Below are 13,153 nucleotides of genomic sequence, written 5' to 3' on the forward strand. Positions count from 1 at the left end.
TCTTTTCAGCATAGTATTAGCATCTCTAAATTTGCAATGCCCGTTTTTCCTTCTCCAGCTGGCTCTCAAAATCGAAGTGCAATAGTGAAAGCATATGAGATTCATTTCCCAGCCGATGAACACAGATCTGCACAAGGCCTGAAACGTGGAATGATGTTTCATGTGCCGAGCTGCCTGTTTCCAGCAAGTCCTGCTCAGAGGAACTGCACCCTCTGCATCATTCCCAAGCCTTTGCAGCAGCAGCAGGAGTGCTAATAGCAGGGGTGAAGTTGTGATTAATTTCTCTCTCCTTTTTGTTTGTACTAATAAGATGCAAGCTTATTATTTACAGTCTAGTTTCCATTAGCCATTAGGGATCGATGTAGCCACTAGATACAGACCACTGAGCTCCAGCTTGGAGATTCTCTAGCAGCTCTGCCTGGGCCACCATTATTTTTGTTGGCATGTTTATGTAGCAGTGAATCATACTGAGAAGAATCAATACCAGAACATCTCTACTTGCCTGCATTTCCTGTTTATGGCCCTCTTTTTACCACCAGAAATGTTGGAAATACTTTATGCAGAGGCAAAGCAGAGGGTTAATACTTATGTGGTACATTTCACAAAGATGTGAAGATAAAAAATTGTGGGTTTTATTTTTTAATGTCCTAAGGATGTGTGCAGAGAGCTGCCTAAGAGAGATATATAGTCACGTTTTGAGTGTGTGTGCCTGTGCACTTTACAAGTACATACTCTTATTTAGGTATCAACATGTAATGGTGCATCTTCTCCCAGGATCTCTTGCATCATACTTCCAGGATAACATTCAGCTATTTAAAATAAATAATCTTGCTAGAACTCACTGAGAAATATTGGACTAGATTCATCCCAGGTGTAATTTAACTGACTCAGATCTAAAACAGAACTCAGGGTTCCATTTGGGAGAGTCATTACTGCTGCATGCACTGATGTCAAAACAAGACTGTTTATGTCTTGTCCCTAGAGAAAACTTTGCTGAACTCACAGTAGTCCTGTTTGCTGCACCCTGTAGCATACTTATGCATGGCCACCTGTACTTCCACCTACAGTAACACTGTAGATGTGCTTCCATTTACAGTAACACTGCCTTTCCCTTTCCCTGATGAAACTAAGAGACATTTGGATACTAAAAGTGACTGTTCATTTAAATAAGGCTTTGTGTACCAATGTTTCCTGTTAGCAGCACACTACAAAGCACTGTTCTTGTCACTGTGCCGTATGAAAATGATGATTCATGGTTAAATCAGTCCAAATGAAGGGCCTTGGTTTTGGTTGGTCTGATTTTGTCTGTCAGATTGGGCTGACAGCTGAGAGTAGACAGAGATCTTTAATCGATACAAAAGTGACGTGAAACATATGTGGCGGACGTACAGACAGGTCAGCTTTCCTTTGTCTTGTTTGGGAGGTGGAATTATGGCAGAGAATATTCTTCATGCTTCACAGCATGGACCATTTCTGATCCTTTTGGTAATGGCTCTGAGCTTTCATTGAAGCTATGGGCAGTTAGTTGGCTGTCGGAAACTGGACAGAGGACACCTGCAGGCTGCTGGGCACCAGGTTGCTATCAGACAGTGTTGAACTTGACCCAATGCCTTTGCCATGAAGCAAATAATCCTCCTTTTCTGTCCCTTATCGAAGGGCTATAATTGCCTGGCAGCACCCAGAGTTGATAAGATGACACTTCTGGTGTAACTAGTAAAATAAGTTGATATTTCTGAATGTAATGAGCTTTGATATTGAAGAAATTATTCATGTCTAAGATCAGAAGGAAATATCTTCTGAAGCAGACAGTGTCCCATTTCCCTCCAGGACCTTTGATTTCTGTCATGATAGGCAAAATCATTCCCTTTGGCTTCTCTGAACCTGGAATTCTATTCTTTGTTTTGTGAAGCAGTGACTTGGGGACGATTCAGGTGAAATCTTCATTGATTCTAAGCCTGGTATTGCACAAGGTACTGCTCGGATATCGTGCAGGTCCCCTTCTGTTTTCTGTTTATGAACAACCTACCCCAGGGTGCTCATTAGCCAAAAGAATTGCATATACACAGAGAACTGTTTTGTTCCTCCATAAAAATAGAGTTGTGGTGGAGGTGAATTGAACTGATGCCCTGGCTGGGAGCATCCTGGGCTTCTGAAATCAGCAAGGCAATAGCAAAACCTTGTGAGACTGTTCTTTTTAACCTAAAAACTAATTACAAATGTTTGGTTAATTCCTAACAACATCCATCCTCATTAAAGATTTGTTAGATGCAATGAAACCATTTAAATATTTGTGTTTATTTTGCACAAAATCTAGCCACCTATTGCTTGTACTCAATAAGATCTGTCTTTGGTGGTTGGTACCATTGGTTTATGATTGTAATCAGCTGTTTTCTTGGCCTATGTATTCTGTAGGCTGGAAGAAATTCTTTTGTGCATCTAACTTTGACATACAGATGTGATTCGTGCCATGCCAAGTGTTTCTTTTCTGGCTTGAGTTCAAGGCTGCCTGAACAAAGACTGTGAGGCAAAGCATGGCTGGCTGTTATCTGTTGCTTCTGAGACCAGGCAATGCAAATGCCACTGATCTTAAATGTTCTTCGGGGCATTTTATTTTTCTCAGAGGAAGAAGGTTCACATCAGATTTCTTAGATGGATAAAGTCTTGAGGATACTTGTGGGTACTACATAATAATGATACATCAGTTTTAAATTGAGCACTGTGCTTCAGAAGTGGCTGCAATGAGAGGAATCAGCATGATCTCCATGGATTTATGTAACAAAAATGAACACCAATTACAGTGCATTTTTTCCACTGGGATTTAGCCCATCATTTTGTCTAATTATGGTATGAATCCCACACTGGAGAAAACTCTTCTTCTGTAAAGAACTAATTCCCTTTAGAAATGCTAAAAATCTTAAAGAACTCTAATTAGGATACATTTTTCAGTAGATGAAGAGAACCAGAGAGAGAGCCTGTGCCAGCCACTTACCACAGCAGAAAAAAACAGGAAAAGATGAAGGACTACCCTGGGAGTCAAAGAGGGAATGGGAAGTAGTTTGTATAAACTCCCCTAATCCTTCATCTAGGCTTGTACTAAATAGCATGACTGAGCTATGCCTAAAAGTGTGACTGTCAATGGCGAGTTGGTAGATTTCTTGACATATATTCAAGGAATAATGTTGGACTAGAGAGACTTTGGAAGAAAAGGGCTGAAAAGAAGTTCTATGATACTCCTAAGTTCTGAGACACTCCAAACTAGTGTGGGTACCCAGACTTCTCAGGCATGTAGTTAGCTTTGTGTATCGTAGTTCCTGTCACCAAGCATGTTATATCATGAACTGGGTTGCCTGTGATGGAAAAGGGAAAACCCTCTGATTTCCTCACTCCCAGTCTTGTTCTTCAGACCAAGTTCTAACATCGATTTGATTGGATTTCTGCAAATCTGAGATAGTTCATTAAGCTGCAGAGCTCTACTGGGGGTTGTTCAAAAGACTGCAGAATGGCAAAAAAAGCAGAAGGAATAGCTGTAGGGCTTCTTCAGCACAGCAGAGGATGGTTGTAGATGAGCATGACAAAAAATAAGCTATGGTCACTCCAGGATGAGGTAACCACACATACACATTGAAATGGTCTAAAACGTGCCTTCCCCAGCTGTCTGGTGAAATTGAGTTCAACCTCCTATTTTCATTCAATGGAATGGTCTCACATCCTTCATAACACTGAATGAAAGATCTTTCAGACTCACAAGAAAGCAGAAACAGCTTTCCCAAGAGGAAAACTGCAGGTTGCATTTATTTACAGATGGGTCTACTAAAAAAAAAAATGAAAACAAATGATGATGACTGCTGCAAGATGATACCTTGGGAGATGAAAACCTGGTATAGCTGCATCTAATCACCTGAGGGACAGACAACAGCTCTCCCTGCTTCCTGGCCATGGAGACGTTTGTTCGCAGTGTTTGTCTTTCCTTGAAGGAAACAACAGAGAGAATTTAAACACCCACAAAGATAAACTCTCCAGAAACCAGACAAAACCTCACAGGGCTTCCTGCATCAACAACACTGAAGTCAAACCGTGGGATAACAGGCCAGGAAAGCTGGTTGGCTTCTCCTCATTTTTATCTTTAAATTACATTCAAAGAGAATGTGACTTTAAGAATGTAAAGATTTTATTTAGATAATTTCTTCCTATCCATTTCCTGTGTTCTTTCTTAAGTGGTTCACACAGTGATATGCAAAGGTAAATGGAAGGAGAAGCATATGGAACATGCACAGAGAGAAAGTGGGTACAACTCAACTGCATTTGCTGTATCTGACCTCAGTTAAAGGAACTGCTTGTTGAATAGTCCCATAGTCTGTCAGCATTCCAGAGTCTTTGGCTGGCAGTGCATCCCTGTGGCTGAGCATTTGACTTTCAGGTGCCTGTTGCAGGTAGGGAATGGAGGAGGTGATGAATTTACTAAATAGTCATTTGCTTCCAGTGTCTAAGACAGGAGTAGGGCTGGGAAGAACCTGTCTTGGGTCAAGTAATACTTTACACAGATGCCCCTTAAAGCCAACAATTACTTTGAAATGAGTAGCACTGCTTGAGCCTATTTGTGCATATGAGCTGGTCCCTCAGATCCACACGTGGGAATGGCACAGAGCAGTGACTCATCAGTGATAGTAGCATGTCTCTTTATTTTTGTAAGCACCCCCAAGTTTCTGGAGCAAATGGACAAGTGGGAAGGAAACAGGTTGCTGGAGGGGCAGGGTGTGGAACCTGCACTTCTCCAAGATCCAGCAAATCTGTGCAAAAGTTCCAGCAGCCACTCCATTTAGCTAAAGAATGCCAAAGTCACAAAGTCCCACTCAGCAAACACAGAGCAACACATCCAACAGTCTCTTTTCTCAGTGATGTCAGGTCTTGGGCATTGCAAATGAGAGTGAAAAGGGGGAAAAGGCATTTTTTTATTTCTCAATGGGAAAGGCTTTAAAATTTGCTGGCATTGTACAATCAGATGAGGCACTCCAGGTGCCTCTGGGACTGTAGATGTATCAAGTGGGACAGATACTTTGTGTGAAATGAAGCTTTAGAAACAAAAACTCATGTTGATAGAGCTTCCTTAGCAGTATTCCATAGGAATACACAGTCTGCCCAAAGATACCATGTGATAAAATGTAATCATATACAAAGTGGTTGCTTTTTTATTTACAGTATATTTATTGAGTAAGTTTTAAAGGGCTGTGAGACTCTTCGGAATTAACATTTTTTAGTATGAAGGAAAGAAATAGTCTTGGCACCTGCCTCAGGGGGGCTTTTCAGCTGAGGTCAGAGCAAGCACAATTTGGGTCCCAACTCAAATCCTGATATTGTCATTTGCCATTAGTAGAGCTGATGTTTATGTCAATATTTGTATTTGTCCTGCAGCTTCTTGGAAATGAGTTTTTTCCACCAATAGTTGTGTTGAAAGGCTCATGTGGTTTAGTTGCTGATTTAGTATTTTAGAACATTTATGGTCTAAATTGTAGCTTTTAAATGGCACATCAGAAAATTGAGAGGTTGTACAGGACAAGAGAGATGTTGAGCCTGGGCTGGTCTGCTTCCTGATGGCTGTATGAGTGACACATACCAGGCCAACTTGATCTGCATAGATTTTTGTTACATTTAAATGTCATTGACTAACTCAGTAGCTGTCTGTCTTGGATTCATATCCAAATTATCACACAGAATTCGGGCTCTTGTGCAGTACTGAGAGTAACACTCCTTGAGGAGCCAATCTTTAGATGGGGTGTGAAGCCACCACCCCGCCTAGTGATACCTGTGTGTTATCCCCATGGCAGAAAGCTTGAGGGCAACCTGCCTCCTGCCTTCTTTTCCAGGTAAACACAGGCAAGCATGGCATGGGGAGATATTGCTGAGAGCTTGTTGTTTGTTGTATTCCCTTAGAATCATAGAATCACAGAATCAACCAGGTTGGAAAAGACCTTTAAGATCATCAAGTCCAACTGTTCCCCAGCACTGCCAAGGCCACCACTAACCCATGGCACTGAGGGCCTCATCTACACAGTGTGTGAACACTTCCAGCAGCGGTGGCTCCAGCACTGCTCCATGTTCCAATGCCTGATTGCTCTCTTGGTGAAGAACTTGTTCCTAATATCCAGTCTAAACCTCCCTTGGCTCAGCTTGAGGCCGTTTCCTCTTGTCCTATTGCTTGGGAGAAGAGACTGACCCCCACCTGGCTCCATCCTCCTTTTAGGTAGTTGTAGAGAGCGATAAGGTCCCCCCTGAGCCTTCTCTTCTCCATACCAGGTCCCTCAGCCGTTCCCCATCACACGTGTGCTTCAGGTCCTGCACCAACTCCGTTGCCCTTCTTTGGCCCCGCTCCAGCACCTCAATGTCTCTCTTGTAGTGAGGGGCCCAGAACTGACACAGGATTCGAGGTGCAGCCTCACCAGTGCCCAACACAGGGGGACAATCACTGCCCTGGCCCTGCTGCCACACTGGTGCTGATACAGGCCAGGATGCTGGTGGCCTTCTTGGCCGCCTGGGCACAAGCTGCTCATGTTCGGCTCTGTCAATCAGCACCCTCAGGTCTTTTTCCATGACCAGCTTTCCAGCTGCTCTTCCCCAAGCCTGGAGCGTTGCAGTCTTTGTGCTATTTCACAGATTAAACCTGCTTATGCATGGTTAATGGAGTATAAAAGGTGCTATTCTATATAAGGAAGCAATTTTAAAAGTTTCGTACTGAATACATCAGTGAGAAAATACTAGTCCTGCCCATGGACCAAGTGTATCCAGTATGGATGTTACTTGTCATTCTCCACACAGACACAATCAGCTATAAAAGCCAAACCAAACAGCTCACACGTATACAGACTTTTAAAGGTAAATAAATGCTGTTGTACACAAAGCATCTGAGAAGCAGTTTCTTGTTACTAACACAAGTCCATGGAGACAGTGTCTTCTCTAATTTTAACACTGGTTTTGTGTGGAGAGTTTATGCTTTTCAAGCCCTTGGAGAGAGGAGAATTGGCAAATAAGTATATAAATGTGGAAAGCACCAGGGGCTTTTATAGCTAAGCTAGAATGAGACTGAAATAAAGATAAGATGGGTAAAATTCATGCCTTGTAGAGGTGTAGCTCAAACAACCTCACTCAAGGTTCGTAAGGGGCAGTGACTCTCCCAGCAGTGTTGTGCCGTATTTGATTCCAGCTTTCCCATCCACAGAAGCAAAGTCTGTCTCTGTGCATCAGTCATAAGTGAGAGGATTGGGTCAAATTGTCATTTCATAAATGTAAGTAAACATTTTTTCTTCACTGTTCCAAATGATCCACCAGGATATTTGACTCCAGTGCTATCTTTTAGTGCTCGGTGAGTTTACTTTCCATCTGCATATTCCCTATTAGTCTATGTCCAAAGCTGTTCATACTATGCATTATTGCAGTGCCAGCTGCTGGCACTTCTTCAGCTTTCTTTGGAGGAAAACAGATGAAAAAGCTTTGGCAGAACTGGTCTGTCTTTTGAGGAAGAAAACCCAACATGAGTATGAGAAGAAATGTGATTATGAATTTGGGTCTGTTAGGAGAATGATGCCCATTTGCCTCACACTTTACACTGCATTTTAATTACTGAGGGGTACTTGGAAGGCTAAAAGGCATGAACATGATGGTATTCACCTCACTTATGTAGTGGAGAACAAAGGCAAAGAGAGGCAGAATGTCTTTTAACAGTTTTTCTCTCCTGCTGCTCATTTCCTGCTGACGCTTTCTTTTATTTTAAACCTTTGTTAAATTTTATCCTTATTTTCTTTCCTCTTCTAAAAGTTCTGTCTCTTTCTGATATCTGGAATGCAACTCTTCACTGTATGGTTTTTAATGTCAGGAACCAGTAGTTCCAGCAGGTGCTGAAATGTTTGTATACTTCTGAAACTCCGTTTTGTAAATCTGCCAATCAAGGGGAAAAAAGCAGTTTATGGTTTTCCTTCTTGAACGGGATAAATGCCTGAGAATTTCCAAACCACTGAGAATTTCTGTACACGTCCTGTGGGCTCTTCCTGCTTACACCACTTCACTTTCTTAATTCTACTCTTCACAAGGAATTTAAGGGCAGAGAGATAGGTCAGCAAATACAGGCTCCAGAACACATTCTGGTACGTGTCTCTTTGGGTTTTTGGCTGTCACTGTTGTGGTTTTTACCATTTTCTGCAAGCCCTTTTAGAGGGATATGAGGCTTTCCTGACAGCAGGTTTCTGTAATGTCAGTTTTATTGAGGGTGTTGCATACACATTGTGTAGTGTCAACAGCCAGTGGGCCCAAGCCAGTCAGTCTGAGCTGCCTGACACTCTCCAGCTGCTCTGTGCTGCTGTTGATGGTTGTGCAATAAGTTCTAGGGGCTCAACAGACAGGCAGAGATTCTTTCCACCACCATTTTGCAGAACAAAACATGTTTCACAAGCACAGAGGTCTTTTTGCTTTGGGGTCTCTAAGTGGTAGGAATCCTGCTGTGCATTTCCACATCTGTGAACTGCTGGACTGTATTCTCCGTGCTCTCTGGAGACGTGGTGATGGGCGCAATAACATGCTTCAGGCGCAAGAGCATGGAGAAAAGCAGTATGAGAAGGATAGCCAGAAGTGTTAGGAACAATCCCACGTACACGTAGAGGCTGGAATATTTATCTGCTCTTGTGTCTGCTTCTGTAGCCAGAGTTGGGAAGTGGACACGGCCAGTCAGGTTCCCACGGAATTTGAAATAAAGCTCAGTCATTGCTCTCCGTCACCTTTGGTCCATTTTCACTCTTTACTTTTAGATTTGCTGTCTTCTCTCACCAGACTCACCAAGGAGGTCAAGAGAGGAAACTTAGGATATATAGCATGATGGCTTCAGCAAGAAATGCTCCATCCTCTTCATCTCAAGACTGCTGGTTCACACAGTTAAGCAGATTGCATGAGATAGGCCTTTGCAACTCACTTTGCCATTACAATGACAACAAGCATTAGACTTGTGTTTTACATCTGCCTTTTACTTTGTCCTGAAAATGCTTTGGTCCTTCTTTTGGTAGGTCACCTTCTTTGGTAGGTGGAAAGCTTTGGTCCTTCTCTCAAACTGAGCTGAAAGGTTTGCACAGCTTTGGTCTTTGCAAGTGTTTTCCAAACAGAGTCAGATTTCTGCCAGCTTCTCCCACAGCAGGTGGTTTGTCCTTGTGTGAGCTGGGGAACGTTGTTCTCTGCCAGACTGCTGGGGGAATGTCTTCTCTCCTAATCCAGGGCTATTGATACGTGCTTAAAGAGTATGGAGGTTTGAGTTTCTCATTAAGAACGGACAAAAAGTTGGATTCTAAAAGGGAAAAAATGAGAGAGAGAGAAATGAAACCAGGTACCAAAATAGCCAAGCCTATATGTGGTATCTTCAGAACGAATAGATAAGAAAACCCTCACATGCTCCTGTGAGACACCTTATGATCAGGAGGAGCACTGAGTATTTCACTTTAGAGACAGACCATGCAAATCTAATTGTTAAGGTCTCCTCTCTACTAACATTCACTACTTATGGCTAAGAGAAGGCCCCGCAGTCTATGGAATTAGATGGCACAGAGGAAGGGAAGATACAAATCCAGCCAGATTCTTCCACCATGTATGTCTCATTCATTATTTACCAGGACCCTCTGTTTCTAAGGCAGGGTGCCCCAGGCAGGCGTCCAGAGCTCTACCTGTCCCACTGGGGCAACCCTGTCACAGGATGTGATGCTCCACTTACCGCCTGGGAGCAGAACTTACTAGAAATGGGGGAAATCTTACTGTTTTAGCATTTTCAGTTCTTCTAGCTGGAAACAGAAAATGTAAATGCCAAAATTTCACTGCAAATGGTGCATTCAAAATCATCATGTTCTGCTTGTTTGGTTTTAGCTGAAGCAAAAATGATAACACTGAAACAAAGTGATGCAGTCATTTATAATGCTCACTACATATACACCTACATGAGGTGTGAATGGAGTAATAGTAATATGGTAATATACTATGGTAGTCAGATTAAAATGAAGCATTAGGTCAAAATGATAAAAGATCTGATGCTTTTAGATAAAGATTTCATGTAAAAGACATTCTGCTGCAAAACATCATGACTTTCATGATGCTTCAGCTTGTAAAATGTAGCTGTTTATTGACAATGTTTGGTTGTGTTCTCCCCAGGCACCAATAGGAACAGAGAAAAGGTGCTTGAAATCTGGAGGCCTCAGTCATCAAGGAGCTGATATTCAGGTTTTCATTACAAGCAAGACAGCCCTACTTTGGCTCACGTAATGGGAAATATCTGATGTGCTGAGTTGTTGGAGAAGGGACACTGGGGATCATCTATGCTTTACCTCCCAACTCCTGCAACACCTTCTTCAGTAGCAAAGTATTTGAGATAACAGCAATGCAATTTAGGGGCTATTGGGCCAGATCCTGCTTAGTAAAAGGCTGTCTAAAGTGGGCCAGATTGCTGCTGGAAAAACTTGCCTAGGGACTTGACTTCTGCAGTCCCTGTGTGGGTAGTGGAGTCTGTGCTGTGCTTTGTGCAGGAGGATGTGGGCAAGCATGGCACGAAACGGCTGCTCAGTACTTTTCCAGGGGCTGACCCAACCCTATTGGAGCCAGTCAGTTATTCTGGCAGCAGGTTTGGTACTGATGCAGGAGTGTGGGACATGAAAGTGAAGGTTGTGTTGCAGCCAGGCACTTTTGCTCTCAATTCTAGGGCAGTAACTGCGATTTTCACACTTTGAACCTATAAACGGGAATTCTTCCCCCACGAAGAATAGTCTTATGTTACACAGCAGGTGGGAAATAGAGGGTGTGAAGGTTATTTGCCATATTAAACCTCCGTTTTTACAATATGATTTCTCTATTGATAATGAAATGCAATCAGTCTGGAATCTGACACTTGTGTGGGTTCAAGTACAGAGCAATGTCTTTGCCCATCTCATCTGCTATTGTCCTGAGAGCAAAAGCCAGAGCTAGTTTCTCTCCTTAAGGAGCAGAGAGCCTAATGGCTTTACATACTTCATAACATTAGACTGCAGAACACTAAAGACATTAGTCTGAGGTTCAATAATGAACTGCAAACCCAGACATTGATTTAAGAAAGCTCAGCTGGGCATTTATTGATAAAAGCAGCAGATTAATAGTAACAAGTATTAGCAATGGGGAATTGGCACAGCTTTTTGGTTTTGTAGTCTCAGCTATAGAACTGTCAGGAGCAATCAACCATTCAGACCATTGAAAGCTGTGGAATTAACGACATCTTTCCCAGAAATGAGCTGCAAAGACATCAGTAGCTCCAGGCAACCCCAAAGATTTTTGCTTTTCAACCTACCAATTACCTCACTGAGCACATGGGTTTGGGTATTAGTAGATTTACCTTTGCACACTCCCCTTTAAGGAACAGAAGCTTGAAAATCGTAGAGACCAAAGTCATGTGGAAATAAGTGGTACACAAGGATTCTAGAAAAACCTGTGTATAAAGGAGGTCAGCACTATAACTTTGCATGACTCAGATCATAGGAGGCAAAACCTCACTGGTTCCCTTGGGAAGCCCTCCAGTCAGTGGACAGAGATAGTAAATAGAAGTTTGTTACAGAGCAGAGCAGCATAACTAAAGCCCACATTCCCTGTGACCTGAGCTGTTGCTCAAAGCTTAGTAATTCTTCTCTGGCTGGACAATAGTTTCTGAGATGTGCCAAGCACCGGTAGTGTTCACTGATGCTCAGTGGGTACAGATTGATTCCAAGCAGACACTTCTTTATTTATCAGTTTGGGGTTGTTTCTAAGCAAGGATTAAAAAATCCCAAACCAATGTATTTCATGGAATAACAACCAGTAATGAAAATAGAAGCCTCATACAAAACAAGAGAGTGTGTCACTGAGACAGGAAATTCACGAGCCAAAACTTCATGGCACTGAAATCCCCGTGCTCCCACTTGCAGTAATCGGACCTGGGGAGCTTCAGGTCTGGGGAGTGTTCATGGAGGCTGCATGGCCTTACTCTGCGCCTTTGTAGGGCACAGAGGAGCAGAGAGAAAGTCAGATTTTCCCCAAAACAGTGCAGACAGACAGAACAAATGTATCCTGCAAGTGCAGTACGTCTTGCGTGCTCGCTTCCTTTGCCTCCCGTACTCGCTTTAAGTGCCACTTGCAGCAAAGCAAACAATATTCTGAGTTCTCTTTTGCTTTTCCCCCCAATGCTCTAAGTGGGACCAAAGAGAACAATTACTTTTAGCTTCTCCAAGGCTGTTAGACTGCACTGAACTGGCTGGCAAGCACGGAAAGGTTGGAACACACACAGTACCAGGTGTATTATGTCCAAATGACCTTTGGAGAGAAAAATCAGCAATGAAGAAATGCAAACAAAGTGTTAAAGTATCAATTCCATGCCCGGTTTGCATTTTCTCCAGGGAGAATTGGAGGGAGAGGAAAGGGGGGGTCTCTGCTTTCAGTGGCAGACGATAGTTTTGTTCTCATGCTGAAGTGCGCGATAGTGTCAGTGTCTCAGCTGTGGAAGTGCATAGGAAGAGAACAGAATAAAGCATAGTTACCTTTCAGAGCAGGCAGGGGTGTTGGGACTAGGCACTAGAGCAGCTGGTGCAGCCCATGAGCTTGCTGGTGATATGTCTGGGAACATCTCCTCCCAGGGAGTGGGATTTGTGCAGAAAAGATTTGCTGTCTGATTGCTGGAGTCAGGATACTGCCTGTTCAGCAACAAGACACGGCGAGTGCACTTTCTTCTCCTCTGCTGTTGAATTGGCGTGGTTCGCTGGCAGGGACGGCTCTTCCTCCCGCTCTGGAGATGTCAACTGGCAGCCTGACTGAACAGCATCACTGCTGGTGCCCTCCCTCCGCGGGCGACGGGAGAAGGGGGACAAGGAGCCGTCTCTTCGGGAGCCTCAGTGCTCGGCTGGAAGCAGCCCGCTGCCTGCCCAGCGGTAGGCAGCAGTTGAGCACGGAGGACGGTGCCGCTCGGGCTGCGTTGCCTCCCGGCGCGGAGGGAAGGGAGGGAGGCGGTGAGCTCAGCTCGCTGCAAAGTTTTGGGCAAGGTTCGTCTTAACCCCTTCGTGCTTGTGAGTGGTAAATGAGACTGAGCTGCAAACTGGGGAGTCAGACACGAGCCAGGAGGTTATCGGTTTCTTTCTCTAATTTTCTG

The 13,153-nt window shown here is 43.5% G+C and overlaps 1 protein-coding gene across 1 annotated transcript; it reads right to left on the reverse strand.

Annotated features, from left to right (window-relative positions):
• Positions 1–8,376: 8,376 nt before the first annotated feature.
• SERTM2 (serine rich and transmembrane domain containing 2) lies at positions 8,377–8,832 on the reverse strand. The gene has a single exon (XM_030498370.1). It carries the CDS (start codon positions 8,744–8,746, stop codon positions 8,465–8,467), a length of 282 nt encoding a protein of 93 aa, XP_030354230.1. The 5' UTR covers positions 8,747–8,832; the 3' UTR covers positions 8,377–8,464.
• Positions 8,833–13,153: the final 4,321 nt, after the last annotated feature.

The sequence above is a fragment of the Strigops habroptila genome, chromosome 9 (assembly GCF_004027225.2).
Source record: "Strigops habroptila isolate Jane chromosome 9, bStrHab1.2.pri, whole genome shotgun sequence".
NCBI lineage: Eukaryota > Metazoa > Chordata > Aves > Psittaciformes > Psittacidae > Strigops > Strigops habroptila.

What these genes read in the sequence shown, in the direction of transcription:
- SERTM2 (XM_030498370.1), bottom strand. Translation starts at nt 8,746, where the DNA reads ATGACTGAGCTTTATTTCAAATTCCGTGGGAACCTGACTGGCCGTGTC.